Source organism: Parasteatoda tepidariorum, chromosome 12, assembly GCF_982258835.1.
Source record: "Parasteatoda tepidariorum strain Cologne lab strain chromosome 12, Ptep-v5.0, whole genome shotgun sequence".
Taxonomy (NCBI): Eukaryota; Metazoa; Arthropoda; class Arachnida; order Araneae; family Theridiidae; genus Parasteatoda; species Parasteatoda tepidariorum.
The window spans coordinates 5,782,540-5,803,617 of NC_141766.1; the positions used below are offsets into that span (position 1 = coordinate 5,782,540).

The 21,078-nt window shown below is 30.2% G+C and overlaps 1 protein-coding gene across 3 annotated transcripts in view; it reads right to left on the reverse strand.

The window, feature by feature from the left end:
• Scm (Polycomb protein Scm) overlaps positions 1 to 21,078 on the reverse strand; it is a 66,711-nt gene that overhangs the window by 5,137 nt on the left and 40,496 nt on the right. For all 3 annotated transcript variants that reach the window (XM_016070190.4, XM_087155633.1, XM_071188096.2), the window contains exons 8-10: positions 20,142 to 20,444; positions 14,429 to 14,629; positions 4,260 to 4,436 (exon numbers count right to left, since the gene is read on the reverse strand). In XM_016070190.4, the coding sequence (XP_015925676.1) occupies positions 4,260 to 4,436; positions 14,429 to 14,629; positions 20,142 to 20,444 (681 nt within the window). The remainder of the gene's footprint in view (positions 1 to 4,259; positions 4,437 to 14,428; positions 14,630 to 20,141; positions 20,445 to 21,078) is intronic.

A 21,078-nucleotide genomic window follows, 5' to 3' on the forward strand; every position in this document is an offset into this window, starting at 1 on the left:
GTGTGTTAGCAGGACAGCGCTTCATCAGGGGGCACACTGCCTGCTAACACACAGGAGCCTTTTTGTTGTCAGTGGTGAGATCAAAAACTGACAGTGCCTCGAGGCCCAATAATGGAAAGTCAAATAAGAAAAAGCAATTAGAAAAATTGAAATGTAAATGCAAAGAAAAATAAATGACAAACAATCACAAAGTAAGTCTTAATAATAACTTAAAAGTACACAAAATAAGACATAATAAAGAAACGCCCACAAATAAGAAAAATAAATGAAGATAAAGTTACAGTTAGTATAGCCACATCAAAATAAAATATAAATTGCCAAATCCTTAAAGAAATAAATCAAGTGCTGACCCCTTTTTTGAAAATCTTCAAAAAATAAAACAGAAAAACATTCAATGAGTAAAAATCATAAAAAAAGTGCTCTCATCTATATGCTTCAGGAACATAAAATCCTAAATTTCACCGTGTAGTTATTTTTATGACTTCATAAATTAAAATTAACAATTCCTTTGTACATAAATTAAAAGAACAAATAGGATAAAAATATTAACATGTCATAATAATGAAGTTAACACATTGAACATATTTCTAAAATGATTAAACACTATATATCATTAGAAAACTATGACTACAAAACCTAAAATTTGCTAGAAATTTCAGCTTTCAAAACATAAGAGAGATGAACAAGAATCTGGTGTGAAAATTCTAAGAGAGAAAAGTTTTGCATCTACTTTAACCCTTTTTCAATTCAAGCATTAAAAATTGCATATATCAGAATTTCTATAACCTTCCTTTGAATTTATTTATTATTTTTTATAGCTTTTTTGTAAGAAGGATTAGTATTATTTTAAATCCTAAAAAGTCAAGTACTTTTCAAGTACTCCATGGCAGAATTCAAGGACTTTTCAGGGCCCAGATTTTTTTTAACTAAATTCAAGGACTTTCAAGTACCATGGGAACTCTGATTAGGAGTGGATAAAAAAATTATGAATTCGGGCAAATTAAATAAGTTCAATTAAAGGAATTAATACAAAATTTAGTAGTCATAACTCACTATAAGGAGGAGATATATATTATGTACAGCAATAAACAGATCTGAAATCTTTAATAACAAACCAAAACACAAAATGATACAATGCTTTTCAATAAAAATATAATTAAATAATGCATCAGTTAATTATAATTTTTGGAAGTTCATTTAGAACTTAAAATGATATAAACTAGACATTCTTTTATTCTGTTACCTATTTTATCAAACAAATAAAAGTAGTTCAAAATATGAATAAACAATTTTAAACCAGTAAATGATCATATTTATTATGATTCAACCAAGTATAAAAGTTAAGTTTAACTTTTTATATTCTTTTCAAGTTCAATTTGTTAGCTAGCAACATGCATAAATGGAAGATTTGAGTGTCAATTAATTAATTTCGATCAATTCTAATGAATAAAGGATTAATTTGAAATGTATTTAATTTTATCTTTGACGCTCAATTCTATATCAATATAGAAAGTTACAAAAACTTTTAGAAACTCTCAAAAAACAGTTTTGAATATTTAATTAAATAAAATTCAGCAAATTAAACAGAAATATGATAGATAGTAGATCATTAATTATATATCAGATTATTAATTATTATATTAAACGTTCTTGAAAAATTAATTTCTTTAACTCATAACATTAAACATAAATTAGAACAGTCAAAATAAACTATAAAAGGGTATTTTGATTAGCTTTTGCTCGGGTGCACAACGTTTTTGAGTGAAGGGCCACTTGCACAGCTGGTAGATTAAGGAAGGGCCGAAAGCATATTTAGGCATGTTAGAGGCAAATATGATAAATTTTAAATAAATATTCTAAGCACTAAGTTTTTTTAAACTTAATAACATATTTTCAGAAAATTAAATACTTTTAATTATTGGAATTTATTTAAAAATGAAAAGCTCATCCTTTTTTTTTAAAAAAAAACTTTTCTATTTTTCACAATAATTAATTTATCAAAAGAAAAAAAGAACACACATACATTTATTTATACATAATTTATGTATTATATACATAATATTGGGGGATATTAATTCTAACCAAAGGAACAAAAATGTAGAGCTTACAGAATGAAAGCAAAAAATTCTACGAATTTTATAGAGTAATATAAATTTGAATTAAATAGAAAATTTATAACGTTTAAACAAAAATTAAAAAAATAAATAAAATTCAATATTTATTACCGTAATTTCGGGGAGATAGGCCGCGGCGTTATTGATTTAAAATTTGAAAATTTAGTAGGAAGGCGTATCTAACGGGGCGGCCTATATAGTATTACTTTTCTTTCCCTTCATTAAAAAAAATTTTTTTTTACAGATCCCACTGGAAATTTCATCATAATTTTTCCACCTGTTACCTTTGCTTTTTATTAATTTTTTCATGCTTAATGTTACTCCAAGGAATGGTCAGGGCACCTGGAATTTTTCCCTCCCCACACTCCACAATCCTTTCTTGGAATCACTTTCTGGAGACCACAATCCACAAAAGAAAAAAGTCTCTGTTTCCCTTCTGCCATATGAACAGCTGTTGAGTGTAGGAAATGGGCGTGGACTGGAGAAGCATAAATCAGAAAGGAATGAATGAAGAAAATCAGGGTGGGGCCAGTGATAATGTCAACTGTAAAACAAATGCACCCCCCTCCTTTTTTCCCAGGAAATATGCCTCTCTCCACATTCCTTTTTTCTTCAGCTGGTTGTTAAAAACATGTGAATGTTTGATGAACAAAGGGTGCTGATGAGTTTGGAATGACCTTCAATAATCTTACAATTGGAATGTTCAAAAAGAATTTCAAACTTGGGTCAGTGAAGAGGGGAAAAGGCAGCAGAGTCAGTTAAAAAAAGAAACCTGATTTGAGAAGGGAAAATAGGGGGAGGAATTTATAAAAATAGAAACTTGTTTTAAATGCTTGGGAGAGCGCTTTTCGTTTTTCCCCCCATTGCTTTTATCTTCAATTCTGATGCGCTTTTGTTTTATTATTATTTTTGTTTTGTTTATTCTATTTTCGTTTCATTTTAACATAACTTGTATTTAAATTATCCATTTTAAATGCCTCCAATTAAGAGAAAAAAAATATACCACTGCGTTTAAGCTGTCAGCAATTGAAAAAGAAACTGTGATAAATGGCTTCAAAAAAGCGGAAATCATCCCGGGACAAAACGAAACCGAAAGTGAGGCTGAAAGTGTCAGGGACGGAGATGAACCCGAAATAAACAATAAACCTAATTTGTTCTGATACAGAGAGTTCTGATTTTGAGGAATTCTTAAGTGCAGTGATAGGAATATATAGTAATATCTAAATAAATTATTCATAAGTTTTTCTTTGAAATTTTTTTTTTGGATTTATCATTTGTTTCAAAAACAGGATTTTGGATTTAATAGTAACCAGGATTTAACAGTAAAATCGCTTTATTTTAAAAAATTTTAATGCTTATTTTAATGATTTTTAATATATTAATTATTGCATTTATATTTTAATGGTTACTTCACTTTAAAATTAAAAAATGCTCAATTTTATTTAGAAGGTTATTGAAATCTATTTTATATGCTAGGATTGTTTTTATTCTTTGTTTATTCAAAATCCTTTTATTGACTCTTATTTAACTATTTAAATTATAAACGTATGCGTATTTAGAGCATGCTTTAAGTCTTTAATCAACACCTGTGCTAAGTTCAAAATTCGTCAATTGTTACAAATTCAGAGCGGCGTGTCCGGTGAAAAGCTTTTCTCTTTCAGCCGACTTTTGAGAGCGCGGCGTATATACCAGGGCGGCGTTTCTCCGCGAAATTACGGTATGCATTATTTTTCAGATATTATTTCTATTTCTTGAATTATTAGAGGTTTTAAAATTTTTAAATAGAAAATGTTTTCTTTTTAGTTTTTTTTCTAAAAAATCAATAACTATAAATAAATATCAATAAATCAAAAACAATATTTTCTATTCAAAAACAATTCCAAACTCTTTCAGGATTTCCAGAATTCTGGTTTTCTGATAAAAAGTACGTTCTAAAGCTTATTTTCTTTAAGATCATATGATTCCAAATAATTTGCATATTTTTGAATACTGCCTTTTAATTTGGGACATACTCAACACTTGGGGACAACACTTACAACAAATTTGGGACATACACTTAAAAGTTGGTACATGCTTACCAGCTAAATTACATCAAGGATAAAAAGTGCATGCAAAAGAGTAAATTTTTGATTTAGAGATACACACCTCTTCTAAATGGTCCTTTATTTGCACATTTCGTGCACCCACCTTCAAGTGGACGACTAGTATAAAAATTTTCACAGCACATTAGGTCCTCAAAAAGACCTTCCAGATAATGCCAGAACGTTGAAACATTATCAACAGGAGGTAATCGGCAAGTATGTGTTTTATCATCAAAGTTTGCTAAAAATAAAGAAAATTCAAATGATTATGCATATATATGTAAGCATTAAGACTGTTTTTAGCTTTTTTGCCTATGAAAAAAAAAGTCACTGTTTGAGTGCCTTAAATTCAAATTACCTCAAATTTAATTTTATATTAGTCAATTTGTTTTAACTTGAAGTGAGATAACTCAATTTTTTTGAGGTTCTCACAATTTTATCATTATAACTATGTTAATTATTATTAATCGCTCAATATTTACTTCTGCCAGAATCAAAAGAGTACTATACTGCATTAAAAATTAAAGGATTCAATGTAGGTAAAATGGATGTATTTAAATTTATCACCTTTATTACAAAACCACCAAAATGGTTTATCATTTGCAGATAGAATTTTTGTAAATGCGCTTATTGCTTAAAAATTACAAAGCAAAAGTAAAAAGCTAAGCTTAAACTCAAAAGAAAAAAATTGATTTCATGAATGATGTGGATAGAAATCTAATAACAAAGGGAAAAAAATCTACAGCTTTAAGATATAGAATTTTTTCAAACACACTATTGAGAATATTAAGAGAAAATGCTTTTAACAAAATGAATCCGTAAATATGTTGTCAAAAAGACAATTATCAATATTTAAAAAGAAGCAAAGACAATAGATGAATTAAACAGTAAGTTGAACTCCTAATAAGTCTTAATTTCTTTCTAGCCTTATTATGTCAAAGTTCGTGTTCCTCACTTTTTTTCAAAAATAATGCTTTCTGATTTAGAGAAATTATTTAATTCATGAAAATTATATCGACTGTATTTTACATACATATGATTGGTCAAACATAAAAAACATGATCGGCTATTAACCAGATATTCTGCAGTTTTATTGAGTGAAATGTTGACACTATGCTTCCCTGAAGCATAATACTCTATTCAAATCTGGTGAATAAGTTCACTCAATGGATCTTCAGGGTTGCCTCTCAAATCTGGAAAAAAATTCCCTGTACATATTATACACAATATATTAAGAGGAAACAACAATTACTGTGCTCTTGTGTGAGCTATGTTGGGCTAACTATGTGTATTAGTTTTAATTGCTGGAAAGATAGCTGAACATACTTAAATAATGCTATAAAAATGAAATAGTTTAGTACAGCTGAAATATCATGGTTAATTATCCCATAAATTAAGCTGTGAGTGGTCAAAAATAAGAAACAAAATTCCCTGTATATTCCTAGTATGCAAAGAAAAAAAAATCAAAATTCCCTGCATTTCAGGTGATTTTTAAATTCCCTGTATTTTACAAGTTTTCCCTGTGGAGTGGCAACCCTGATCTTTCAGTAAATTAATCAGTATGAAAATGAAGACAGTCTGTAAAATTCCATATCAGATTTTATTGATTAAAAAGTTCAAAATTTCCTTAAGAGAGGCATGTAATCATTAAAATTTCATAGGGAAAATTCTATCGAAGCAATTGATTAATATTGTGATTAAATACACAGCTTTTGAAAAAAGATATGCAGTTTAATATATTCATTTAAAAATCCAACATTTCATATGCATCAACCTTAAATGATGTAATCAGGACATGCAAATTTGAAATGTCATTTCTCGAAGCATTTGAAAAGAAACAATTTTGTGAGTCAGCTAAAAAATCACGACTTTTTGGTATTTCATAGCTAACGTGACCATTTATTTTTTTACTCGAAACGGGACATTGGTTTATTTAGGTCAAATCATAGGTAGTCAATGAAAAAAACAACACTTTTTTAAAGTTATTTATCCAGAAAAAGTTAGTTGGCTTAAAAGTTACGAATCACATACTATAGGTACTCAAAATGTTTAGTTATATTTATATTTATCAGAAGAACAAATTTGTTTTAATATAGCTGGTGACGATTTCCAGTAAGAATGGAACTCTTGGTACGTTTTTTTTATATTCACCTTAATTATCAACATTGCCTTTAGAACTGAAATTTGTAACTGGGTTTTCTCAGATGTCCACAATTTGTTCATAATCGAAAATACTCTTTCTACTGGAGCATTTGTAGCAGGCAAACATAAAATATATTAAATTACAATAGAAAAGTTTTCATGATGAAGATTGTTGGCACGAAAGTGTTTGAATACTTCCACCCAACGGGTTTCTGTGGAAACGTTTAAATTATTCCATTCCGTTATTTTTTGCAATGTAATGTAATTAGAAATTAATGAAAATTTGTCAAAAACTTCAGTATCTTTATTACAGCCAATATATTGCTTTTCAATTAATACATCCAGAGATTTTTGAATGTCTTCCCATGGGGGGACCTTTTTTAAATCTGCCCAATAAAATATCTCCATTTCTTTGGTAAGAAAGCAAGTCCACTGCTCCAGATATTCACGGCTTGTTTTATAAAATTCTGCAGCCGTCCTTTTCACAAATTCTTCATCGATATTAGTACCACTATCTTTCAATTTTAACATTAATTGACGGACCATAAATGGAAGAAACTGATTGGTTTGTTTCTGAGTTAAATTGTCTTTTAATTGATTGATTTCTTTTGCAGCTTCAATTGCCGATACAGTCTGACTTTCAAGTTTTAAGACAGCTTGATAAAAATTTGCTGACTGAGCGTGTAAAAAATAAAACCACAATTCGGATGTGGGAAAAAAAGTTTTTTAGTAACAGGGGACATTTTCCAATACTCAAAAAGTAGCTTTTTAACGGCTGATACATTTTCAAAACCCTCTCCAAAGCAGGCATAAGAGGAAGCCATCTATAGCCGAGCATTTGTTGATATTCCGTCTCAGTTTTGGCACAAAACTCCTTTAGAGCTTCAACTCGAATCGTATAAATATAAAAAAATGAATATATCTTCACAATGACGCTTTCGTAATCTACGGGTAGTCCATCTGCAGCAAATTTTATTGCATTGTGAATTACATGGGCTCACATCCAATACCTATTAATTCTTTTTTCAGAGATGATTGTAATTTCGTTAATACTTTGTTAGTTCCTCGCCTAACTGCACCTCCGAAATTGACGTTGGCATTGTCCCCACAAAATGCTACAACTTTTGCTGTCAAATTATTATCTGTCAACACTTGGTTTAAATAATTGACAATGATGTCAGAAGTTTCACCAGGTTGGTCTTGGAAATCTAAAATTTTTACTTGCACACCTAAGTAAGGTTGAAAAAAGCTCACTACAATGGGGTATATTTTCTTGTTACCGTGGTTTGAAGCGTCGTTTAGTATTGTAATACAATTGCACTTATCAAGGTCATCTTTTAATTCTTTCATTGCTGCAGGCAAAACATTTACTACATTAGCTTCTGATTTCGTACATGCGCATGTAAATTTGGGATCAAAACATGATTGAATCAATTTCGATGCACAATCATTAGAACAAAAACTGTGGTTTTTTTGTATCGTGTGATAAGCCCAGACGCCTTCTGCCGCTGCGATATCCAAGTCCTTCAAAGTTGGCGCGTCCGATTTCTCGAAAAAGTTTAATATTGAAGAACTCGAAGCGGCGGCACTATCGGCATTTTTATGTTTGTCAGACTTTAAATGCTGTTCAATATCAACACCACCACTGTGGGAAACACTAAATTCTGTATGACACTTTTCACATCTGATGGAGTATTTATTTGCTTGATAAATGGATATTTTTCTTGTAACCTAACATTGAAAGAACACTTGTGTTTCGGCATTTTAACTTGTGATTCCAAAGCAAAAGAAATTTAAATTATTTACCACATGAGCATCAAACAAAAACAAAACAAATAGCGAGAAGTGGGCAAATGAAAAGTTTGTCAAACAATAGTCAATAAGTCAACAAAACACGAGCGATATGATGTTGTGGCGACGTTAAAGAACAACAACAAAAACAACGACTCTCTAAAATACAAACCGAAATTTATAGAACAAAGAACAGCAGAATATATAAGAGTGTAAGTTGTAGTTTATGATTTCAACATACTCTTACAAGATAAATGGTGCTACATTAAAATTGAGAATTCAGTTGGTACATAGAGGTCACTACAATGTCTTGGCCACTCCCGGCTATCGTTGCGTCGACGAGGGCGCGGTCTCGCTCTCGCACAACGTTAGCTCGCGTCCGGTTGGTGCGGGCATAACATCGCGGTGGCGGGCAGGGCGGTGGCCGGCCGTCTGCTACTAAAATTTTCGCGTGGTTTCTGAAAACGGGACAATTTTGCGTCCCACTGTCTATTTCGGAGACTCGGAATTGTAAAAAGGGACAGTTCCGTTCAAAACGGGACGTCTGGTCACTGTATTCATAGCCCCTTTTCAAATTTGTGACTGGTTGAAACTCAGGTGCAAATAGTTCATTGAAATAGTGATAGTGGAACAACAGAAATTCTCAGGCTATGTTGTCTTCTCACTTGCTAGAGCTGAAGGATTCTAATATGGTCGATGATATCAGTCGCAATTTTTATGAGCCCAAACAATGCAATGATTGAGCAACTTTTCAAATAATAAATGCTTTTCATTTTTTCATATTGAAATTTTGCACTGTCTTCAAAATTTAACAGTAATGAATAATTGTTGCAAATTCATAATAATTTGAAAAGTTCTGTTTTATAAAGTTAAAAGGCATTTTTTGAATAACAATTAAGTCTTTAAATATCCATCCAAAACAATATGTTAAGTGTATTAAAAAACAGGGTTCCCACTCAATTTCCGAAAAAATTTCTGACTTTTCGAGGAAAATTTCATTGAAAATCCATACCTTATTTTAAAATATACCATGCAATTTTTCATCAGGATTTGATTTTTAATTTGTAATGTCAAATATTAGATTTTGTGAGCAAAAACATATAATAAAATGAGAATAAAAACGTGGAAAAGTTTCATTAAAAAGTGGAATTTTATAAAATAACTGTAGTAGATGTTAGAATTATTCAACTCAAACCTCAATAACTGATTCGACTGTTACTGACAATTCTAAGACAGGTTATTTTGCTGTTACTGATAATTCTAAGGCTCGTTATTTTCCAGGTATGTTATAAGTATTTTCAAGGTTTTTTTTAAAAAAAAAAATTAACATTTTTTCTGACTACTCCCTGCTTTTTTGAGTTAAAATAAAATTCCCAGACAATTCCAGGTTTTCCCTGTTCTCCCTGACCCTTGGGAGCCCTGCTTAAAACAAAAATTTCAAAATGTGTTTCATAATAAAAAAAATCTGTCTCTGTCTAAGTGCACTTAGTTTTACATAAATGCTTTCCAAAATAGTTGCATAAATATTGAAGATGGTTGCTATGTTTGCTCACAACTGATCAAAAGTCTGAGCATATGCTAGTTTTTGATCAAGATTTACTTGTGACCAGGGTTGGCAAGATTTTGCCGCAGGTGGAAAAAACCATGGTAAATACCGGTAAAAACCGTCCTGGCAAAAACAGGTTTTTGCCAAGCAAATTGGCAAAAACCTATATTTTCCATGATGAGAGGACAAAAACACATTTTGATACAAAATTGAAATATATACTATGAATATAAATAATTACAAAAAAATTAACAAAATTATTATTCCATAATTGAATGATAATGTAATAATATATCATTTTAGTAGTTTAAAACATTATTGATTGGAAAATTTGTGATTATTCCCTTTTTTCCAGTGAAATGAACTTATTTTAAATTAATATAACTATAATTTAAAGCATAAAATATCTATCAACATGTGTAGTTAATTATTGTACAAATAATAAATAAAATTTTTTATAATAAATAATAATATTATAAAAATAATAATATTTATTTATTTGTAAAAAAAACATTTATTTTAGGATTCTAAAATGAAAAGAGATCAAAAACTTTCAATCTTTTAAAAATTATTACCCTTATATTAATAATTAATATGTTAAAAATAATTTTTTCATGTAATGTATCAAAATTATTATTCCTTATGATTGATATAAATTTGTTTCAAGTATTTTGTAATTATTTAATCAGCAATTTAGATAATTTGGTTTTTGCCGGTTTTTACCAGGTTTTTGCCACTGTCCTGGCAAAAACCCCTTTTTGCCGGCAAAAACTCCAACCCTGCTTGTGACAAATGAATTCTTACATTCTTTTGAAAACTTGTGATAAAACATGTAATCATTGTGAGGCCATTCAAATCAGATGGTCGAACATTTTGGGATCCTTGTGACATTTTCACAACAATGTAAAAATTGCTGGTCAATTATAAAATCCAATGCTCAAAATGAATAGTGAAATTTTGAAATAGTGTGATTTCAATCCATACACAAATTTTACTAACATATTAAAAGAAATAAATATGAAACCTGGTTCATTTCCAGAATTGAATTGAATGTAGGGCTTAATGGCACAAGGTCCAAGAAAGGACAAGCTGCGTTAAAGCAGTTTAGCTTTAAAAGTACATACTTTCAATTTATGATCATGAAATACAGATAAAAATGGATAAAATGGTTATTACTAGCAAAACAGTGCATAGGAAAAAACGTATAAAAGGTAATAGAATTTGACAGAATGATAATTATAAAACAATTATATACAGTTTAAAATATCAATAGCATGTAGAAAAGCAAAGATGTTAGGATGATCAGATTCGTCTATCAAATCTTGTATATAAAATATGGAACTACAAATTCTGCTAGTACCATTTCTTTTGAAAAGTAAATTTTTACATCATTGCAATATTTGTAGTGAAATAAATATAGGCATAAACTTGTAGTATCTATTCAGTATAAAAAGTGGTTCCCAGTTTACAAAAAAATTACAAAAAATTTTTTTTTTCAAAAAAGAAAAAAAGTGGAACCACTAGTAGAAGCATTAGTAGGGCTATTTTTGAAAGAAACAAGATAGTTCATTTAGTTATAATATATTCAAATTATAAATATTTACAATTGGATCTAAAGGCAAAGCACAATACTTTTTCATGGCTAAAAAAGTAGGTAAGTAAAAGAAATACCCATTTCATACAGGTGTTACTCATTTAAAGCCAACTTCTTGCAATTAGGCATTAATGAGTTAATAATTCAGAATTGAAGCCTTTTTAAAATCACTATTATTCAATAAGAAACCAAGCATGATTTTCTTTTTATCACTAACAATAATTGGGCCACATTTTGTAAAGATACAAACAGCATTATTTAAACAAAATTTGAACATGAAATTTCATTGTTTAAAGATAATTTTCCAATGAAGTTGCATTCGGTAGAAATCCAATGCAAACCAACTATAGAAATAATATTGCAGAGAGTGAAACAGTTTCCAAGAGCATTGCTATTTTTTTTAATGTAGATGTCGTAGTAGAATGAGTTTTTTTTCAAACAATGCATGTTTTTTCTGAACTGAAATTTGTTTTATTTATTTATTTTTTAAAGACATACATTAAGTAACTTCAAAAGGAGGAGGCGATAAATTCACTTAAATTTTAATCTCCTTAGAAACTGTTGTCTAATTTTAACTGTCAAAATATAAAATTTCAAAGAAAACGCAATTAGTTGTAGGAAAAAAAAAGTTCAACAAAATGGCTTCTTAGAAATTTTACTACTCAAATTATTCAATGATTTTGTTCAAATTTTGCCCACATAAACTTATATAGTTGAAAAATTGTAAATATTAACTAATCTTATTACTAATTTTTTTTAATCATTATTAAATAATACGTTAGTTTTTTTACATGGAATTTTCTTTGGATAAACAAGTTTTATAAATGTAAGCAGAATGTTTTCATGTTGCTTAAAAAATGTTTGTGATATGGTAAAAAGTGAAATTAGTAATGACGACTTGCTCTCACTGACTAACTTATTAGGACCATATTTTCGATTGCGGCTAGTCCCCCAAATTTAGTTTGTCAAGAATAATCAGTATCTGTTGAAAAAAGGCATGTTTATTCAGAAAAAGTACATTTTTCAGCCCAATTTTGAAATTTCATGAACAATTTATACTATAATTAATTACAGTAAAGAGCCAATTATTCGTAATGCAGAGAGCCATAGCATATCCTGGATGTCAGAATTTCCCAGTTTTCTGGATCACAGAATGAATCAATGCAGTTTAACTATATTCCTACTTTAATATTGGATAAAAAAAATAGCTATATTAGAATTCTAATAAAAATGTGTATTTTCACTCCACTCTTTTTACTTTATTAACACAGAAAAGCATAGCAATGTATTTTATTGATAATTTTTCTACCACCTTCTGCTTGCAACAAAATAATTCGTTTCATCTGACTTTATTTACGAGATGCTAATTACATCTTTGAAAAAAATAAATAAATAAATAAAATAAAAAAAGGCCAAAATTACTGAATTCTACCTCAATAAAGGGGCAGAGACTGATTTGAGGAGAATTTCTTTCTCTGCTTTGTGCATCTGCACTTTCTTCGTGTTAACATAATTCTATTTGACTTTCAGGTATCAAAAATTGGACAGATAGCAGTTTGTTTTTCTAACAGGTGGTGAGCATTTGTTTTTTGGCATTCAGTTGGCAAACTTGCCAATAGGTATATTACCAATTTTAGGTAACACCACAGGATTTTCAGCATAAGATTTAGACGTGTTTCTTTAAATCTTGGTTCAGTTAGAACAAGTTTATTCTGAAGCTCAGCTTTTATAAAAATGATTTAAAATATTTAATTAACTGAAACCCTTTTAATAAATTCAGTGATTTTTGAACAAATTTCAACATTAGGTGGCGGCAAAAGGGTTGAAACTAGTTACAAGAGTCAATAATTTGATTGCTTAAAGAATTTTAATTGAGATTTTCGGTTCACTTCATTTTATTTAAATATGCTGCTCCTTTATGATTGATTAAACAGGAAGAAAAGTAGTCCTCTCAGCTTTCCAGCTACTCAGCTTTAAGGATGACTCAATCATTCTAGTTCAAAATGGAGGAGAGAATGAGTAAAGTTTTTCCCAGTTTTTTAGATACAAGATAAAAGCTTTATGCTGAACAGCTAACTATATTTCTACTTTATTATTGAATAAAAAGTAGCCAAATTTTGGCTGTTTCAGTATTCCAACTAAAATTTTGTATTTCCACTTTACTCTTTCTACTTTATTATATTTACATGGCAAAGTATAGTGACATATTTTTTATATTACCCTTCCACTGATAAGCACGTGTAACGAATTTCCTTCTTATAAATCAGAGAGAAAACAAAATCAGCAAGAAGTGCCTTTATATTTGATTAATGGCAGCTTATCAAAAATCAGTGATTCTTTCCAATACACAGGAGAATATAAAGAATTTGTTCCCTTTCTCATTCTTAACTTAAAGATCTTTAAGGTTAAGGAAGAAACATTGAAATTTTCTCTTGATAGATGGGGAGAAAAAATTCCTTCTACATGACTGAAATTCTCATTACCTCAATTGTTCTATTTTCGAATGGTGGGAAAATAAAGCAAAATCTTTTAAGTTTTTTTCTGATATCGGATAAAAAGTTCTGTGCTGTATATTTGAATTAAATACTTTTAACCCTTGAGATTGTCACTTAACATGTGAAAATCTGATCATCAGAGCAAAAGTTATTCAGGGTAATTTACAAATATACATATAATAAATATTATAAATAAATTACATATAATTTAAAACACGCGAATACAATGATCTATTGCTCCCATATTTTTTAAAGAATATTTTTTATATATATTTTTAATGTGTGGAGTAAATGAACTAAGTCTGTCTGAAAACTTTTTGCTCGTTAAAAAAAAAAAATTAAAATTTTAAAAAGTACATAAGGTCATGAAACTATAAAAATCTAAAATGATACAGAACTCATAAAAAGAGAGAGAGAGAGAGAGAGAGAGAGAGAGAGAAAAAGAAAAGACAATTATATTTTCTTAAACATTTGCAGAATACATATTGATGAATTATAATAAACAATCTCAATACTTCTCTTATGAGCCTTACTGGACAAAAGTGAAAATAAAAAAGGGTACATCCATGTCAGTGCTTGATATGCACTGCCATTGAAAAATTTTAAAGAAAATACTTATTTTTAAAACATAAATCAAGCACTAATGTAAAACTTAAACTATTTACCTGTAATTATTACTTTTCCTTCACCTTGTTTTAACAAAGAAAAAACACTTTTTTCATTTTCTGAGCAATCAATGAAGGTTTGCACAGCTTCTCGAAGAACACGATTTAATGAGCCAGGACCATACTTTACAGGCAAATTAGCCACTCGTCTTGGACTCAAGTAGGGTCCACAGGTACAATCATGATTTATGTAAGCACAAGCTGGAAAAAAATTAATTAAAAAAATTAGTATATTTTATTTTAAAAAACATGAGTGGTTTTGCTTGATTGGGGGGGGGGATGTAATGAGAGTACATTACATTTTAAATACCTATAGGAGATGAGTTAATGTTGCTTTATTGCCATTTTTTGGTGTTCATATTAACAATCATAATATAGATAAATGTAATAACATTTTCTTATCATAACTATAAAATTTTATTTATTGTTATAACCTCCTCCCCCACAAAAAAAATGCAAATTTTAATTTTAAGCATGGCAGTTTTTATACAGTACAGAATCCGTTATCCGGAAATCAGAAAACCGGAAAGAAATTTGATAAATTTTCCCGCAATTTTTTAAAAAAAAAATTTTTTTCCTCATAAGATTTTAGGATTTTTCTTTCTTTTTTGAAAGATGTTTACCTTACCATCATTTCAGAAATAATCATTAGTGTATTACTTCATCTTTTTTTCCTTTTTTTAATGATTATTTCCAAATATTTTTTTTTTTTAGTTGGGTTTAACACTAAAAAAACGGCTTTTTTTAGCGATTCAGAAAACCGGAAAAATCAGTTATCCGGAATAGCGATAGTCCCGATCGTTCCGGATAATCGGTTCTCTACTGTATTAAAAAATTTCTTAAATATCAATATATCAGAACCTAGGAATTTAGTATTGTACTAATTTGAACATTTTCAAATTTATTTCGTTATTCTCTTAAAATAAATTTGTTCCCCTTTACAAAAATCAAAAGCATTCTTTATTTTTCTCCTATGGTCAACTCACAAAGGAGTTTAGTTTAATACTTGGTTTAGATTAGTTTTTAATTCCATTTCAGCAATTCAGTGACATTTTTAGGAAACTTACTTTCAGGATAATTTTAATGTAATAAGTTTACATACATAAACTAACTGCACAAAAATTTTCTATGTTCCCAAATAAGCAAAGTGCTGTGATTTGTGTGCATTGTCAAATCTAAGAGCAATGCCAGTAGTAGTAAGCTGCTTAGGTCACCTAAGCTAGAGTGGACACACCAGACAAAGAGGAACACCCCAATGGCACAACCAGAAAATAATTCTACAGGGAGGGGGCTTAAAATTGAAAATCTTAGTTTTACTTTTCATGAATGTTGATAAGATAAATATAAATAAGATATGTATAAATATAAATAAGAATACATTTTTTTAATCTAATAGTTATTTTTCATTAATAAATTAAATTCATTACACAACAAATAAATTGTTTATTAGTTTACATACGAGGGTTGTAAATTAAATAGTGGCAACTTGACCTTGAAACTCACAGAAGGGGGGGGTAATGCGCAAATAGGATATGGGAGCGGTGAGGTGGCACTATAGTCGATGTGTAGAGTGCAAAAAACAGTAGATCTGCTTAGAAGGGTATTTGTTGCGTGGCGTTAAAATGATGAGTTTCGTTTACATCGCTCTAAACCATGTTTTCAAAAGGGGAGTAGCATTCGTGGCTTAAAATCGAGGTTGCCCATGGCAAAAATGCAACAGAATGCTATCGTGGATTAGTGGAAGCCTGTAGCGGAAATGCTTTATCGTATAGGACAGTAGCACGATGTGTTCAAGCATTTCGTTCGGGTCAGAATGGGATTTGCAACTCACAGGTCGGCCCTCCATTCCTCAAGAGCAGATTGATATCCTGAGCGGTCTTAGAGGTTGGTCTGAGTCATCAAACGGTGTGGCGCATAATGAAGAAATCTCTCAACATGAGGAAAATTGCCTCCTGCTGGGTTCCCTATTGACTAACCGAATTACAAAAATGGTACAGGTATGCACTGGCTGGCACCCACTTGGAGAGATACTGCAATGAAGGAGACACATTTCTGCAGCGTATTGTCGCCATTGATTAGACATGGGCACAAGCCTATGAGCCTGAATTAAAGCGTCAATCAAATGAATGGCGTCACCAAGGTTCGCCACGTCCACAGAAATTTCGACAGGAACCCAGTCGGGTTAAGGTTATGCTGATTGTGGCATACGACTGAGATGGTGTGATTCTTACACATGCTGTAACTGAAGGACAAACTGTCAACACAGATTACTATTGCCGATTTCTACAGCACCATCTGCGTCCGGCTATGCAGCGCAAACGTCTACGTTTATTGCACAACAATCTCACTATCGTATTGCATGACAACGCTCGTTGCCATGTCGCAAACAAAGTCACTATCCTATTGCGACGGTGGCAGTGGGAAATCCTGGAACACTCTCCCTACAGGAGTCCTTGTGACTTCGATCTGTTTCCGAAGTTGAAGGAACCCCTCCGAGGCCACCCATTTCATGACATTTCATCTGTACTCCACGCAGTAGGGCGCTCAGTTGCTCACATCAACAATCAACACCTTGCCACTGGTTTACAACGGCCTCTTGACATTTGGTAAAAGGTTATAAGCTTTGCTGGTGATTATACACAGGAATGTAATGCAATTGGACTTGTAAGTTCATTAAAAATTATGTTGCCATTACTTAATTTACAACCCTTGTAGATAAAATATAAAACATATGGATTGAGTAAAAGTAAAGGAAAAAAAAACATACTTTCATTATTTAATTAAGTTCATTTTCCTTTCTTTTTCAATGAAGTGGATACAGAACATTTTCTTCCAAAAATGCAATTTCTTCATAATATGGAGCGCCTTGAATAACTTTTGATCTAATGATTGGATTTTCCAAGTACTAGGACTCAAACATAATGGTTCATAGGGGTGACTTCAAATATACTAATTAATTATTAACTGATGATATTTTAAGTTGCCGCAATCTGGAAAATATGGTTGCGATAATTTGGTCAGGAGAGAGGTTAAAATTTTGAACCCCTTAATTATAATTTTACTCTTTGCATATTTTGTCGTATTTCGAGAACTTTTTAAGTGAATCAAAATTTTTTTTCCACATAATTATAAAATTTGTTTATCCAAACATAATTCCATGAAAAAATCATTTTTAATAATTATTTGTTATTATTAATTTTAATAATTTTCGAAAAAAAAAAATTGAATTGTAAGATATAAAATTTTTTAAATCACTTTAAAGAATTTAATTTTATATAGTAGAGTATAAAATTTTAACCAAATTGGTCTAACGGATATACCGCTTTTGTAAAATAAAAATTTTTAGGAGCTGTTCGACGGATTTCGTGCAATATTTGCCATATAAAATTACATTTTATGAAATGATATAAAAATTTGTAAAACTTAAAATTTTCAGACTTAAAATTTCAAATAAACAGAACTTTTTCTACTTTTCCTAATTTAAATAATAAAAAATAATAAATAATTATTGAAAAATATTTTTTGCATTGAAGTATCAAATAAACAAATTTTATAATCGTGAGCAAAAATTTTTCAAATCGCTTTAAGAAGTTTTTGAGATATGGTGAAATACACAGAAGTTAAATTTACATTAAGGACTCCGAACTTTGGACTTTCTTTTATCACAAAATGCCAAGAATTGTCGTAAAAAAAAGAACTAATCCGTAATATTTTCATCTAAATAAAATCCTTTCAAGGATATTATTTTCAGCCATTATTATTAATGATTTGATGTAGATGCATGAATTTGGCATCATTTCAAAAAACATGTTGTTTGATTGAAATCTGCAGGAAAATTATTTTTCATTGTCTCTGATAGTGTGGCAAGTTATTTGAATGCCAAATTTATCTCAACTTATTAATGCCCCCCCCCCCAAATGATGAAAACTTAGGCACAAATAAGATTTTTAAAAAAGTTTTTAAAAATGGCTTTTTATAAATGGGTCTAGTAAAAATTATTTTTACCGGTGCATCAATTTTTATGTTTCGCGAATGGTCCTCTAAATTCATTTTTTAATCATTCTTCTCATAATTTATCCAAATTCATATGTCATTAAAAATCTTAAAATTTTTACCTGTGAGTGTTTTCTAGATTTAACATGGAATTCAATATCATATCCCACTCCTTTGAAGGAATGCTTTTAGGTGCAATCCAAATCTTTTGAGGACTGTATAGTCCTATGACATATCGTTGTGGGCCTTATATCTGACTATCAGTATTTTTAAACTCATTTTGAATGTTAGTTTTTTCTTGTAAAAAACGATGCTATGTCAATATTATTAACCTTCCTTTTTGTGCTGACTTTATAACTAGACATTGTTAAAAAAGCAGATCAACGAAATAAAGTGATTAAATTTTTTTCTTATTATTATATTGCAGAGAAATATATTCTAATTGTATTACTCTAATATTGTAAAATAAAATCAAAGAAACACACTAAGCAAAAACATGTTTTACCACTTGAATCATGCAAGAAGTTGCAATTTGCTTATTAATGAAAGAAACTGATAATTAACGGTGTGGACAATGGAAGCTGTATGAATCCTGTTCACCACACCAAGTTCCTTCCTTTACATTTGTTTTGTTTTCAAAATAGTTTGTCTCCCACCCACATAGTGGAATCTTTTTCTGAAAAATGAAAGAGGTTCACCCTGTCGAACTGTCCTGATAATATATTCTGTTCACAGATTCTTTACTCAATAAGAAAGGATACTTAACTGTACCCTAATCCTCTAGGTTGGAGGTTGAATGCTGTGCTAACATCCCTATCTCGTTCAACATTTTTGTCAAGAAAGCTAAGGGAAAAATTTGCCAGACTGACATCATAGAACTGGACTGGAAAGACTGACAATGATTTCTGGCTTGGAAGTGGATACAGAACTGTGGAGAATGGAGAGTTGTTCTGAGGCAGACTTCAGTCCTCAAAGAACCATTAGGTAAATGATTAGCAGAAGAGTAAAAATTCAATCACACACACTAAAGCCACACGAGACAAAGTTCTTATGAAACATGTTAAAAAAAATTTTTTTATAAGGAAGAACTGAAGAAAAAATTCAATGTATGAGACAGAAGAAAATTTTTTTACTCAGATAAAAATTTTTTATATCTTACATTTTTTTTTATCGTTTCCTTAAGAATTTTAAATTTTCAGATTATTCAGGTGTTCCTGGTTCTCTTAAAATTAAGCAACTTGATAAAACAATTTTGAATTCTAATTCTTATTTTTTTAAATATTTTAATTTTATTACCGTCGTTGAACAGCTGACCCACTTTTTGGGTTTACCACTACACAATTATGTAGCCTAGTAATTTTGAATCCAATCCAGAAGACAAGGGAATTCCTGGATCAAGTATTGGAAGAAATTTGCCTTCATGGAGGACTTTTTAAGGGAACTACGCATTAGCGTTACATGGAGAGGAAGACCACAAAAATCTCCCACAGTTACCCTGAGGGCAAGGGGACGCTAACCCATAATCTGTCTACCACTGAGGATATTTCACGTCAGCACTGTGGTCGGTGCAAGCCGGATGCGGAATTTGTATTGACTGGGATTCAAACCCGGCTCACCTCATTGGAAGGCGAATGCTCAATCCCCTGAGCCATCACAGGCTCTTCTAATACTTATAATATTCACATTAAAATAAATTAACATATCAACAATGTCAAATTACCTGTGGGATATGTTTTTGAAACAGAACTTGTGTCAGGCTCTGTAACAAGAACTTTTGAAATAGATGAAGACGGTTTGCAATCTGGTTGGTTCGTTTCTTCATTTTCTAGAACAGAAGAGTTACCAGAGGAAACTGCTAGGTAAGACTGAGATTGGCTTTTCAGGCTGCCATCAGTTACATTTATTTTAGATCTGGTGCTACTGCTAGGATTTTGTGAAGATACAGGAGAATTAATTGTTGGAGCTAAAGTAGAGTTAGTAACTGGTAAATGAACTTTAACTTTGTACCTTCCTCCAGCTGCACCTAAGTAGAAGGATCATTCATTAATATAAAACTATGCATAAAAATCCTAACCTAATCAAATTACTGATTCTGCAAATTGATTCAGTTAATATTGACATGTTCATAATAACTCCACACCTATGTGTCAATACTAGCTCTGTGCAGTCATTTGTTATTTTAAGTGCATTACTCATTAATTAAAAAGAGACATATTAGAAGTGACTATTAAAACATGAAATAAGCATATTCATCCTTAACCGATTTCCTATTGTTAAAAACAATAAAAAAAAGTCGGAATTTGCAAATATAACATAAATTAATATGTTACGTTTCCATTATAAAAACCTCGTTTTCTGTAATTTGCTACTTAACATTCTAATGCTTTCTCTTGTAACTATATATTAAAGTATAACACAGTTTAGTCCTTCGGCAAAAATTTTTGAGTGATAAATAATAGAAACAATCAATTTGTCTACACTAACCCCCTCTACCTTACATTAAAAGTTAACTTTGGATTAAGTGTATCATCTTATAAAGCAATCTTAAAATTTTCTTTTAACAATCTTAAGGAGAAGAATTTAATTTTAATTTATTGCTTTTTGATTAATTTCTAGAAATCGCATTCACTTTGAAATTAATCTTGTAATCAATATTT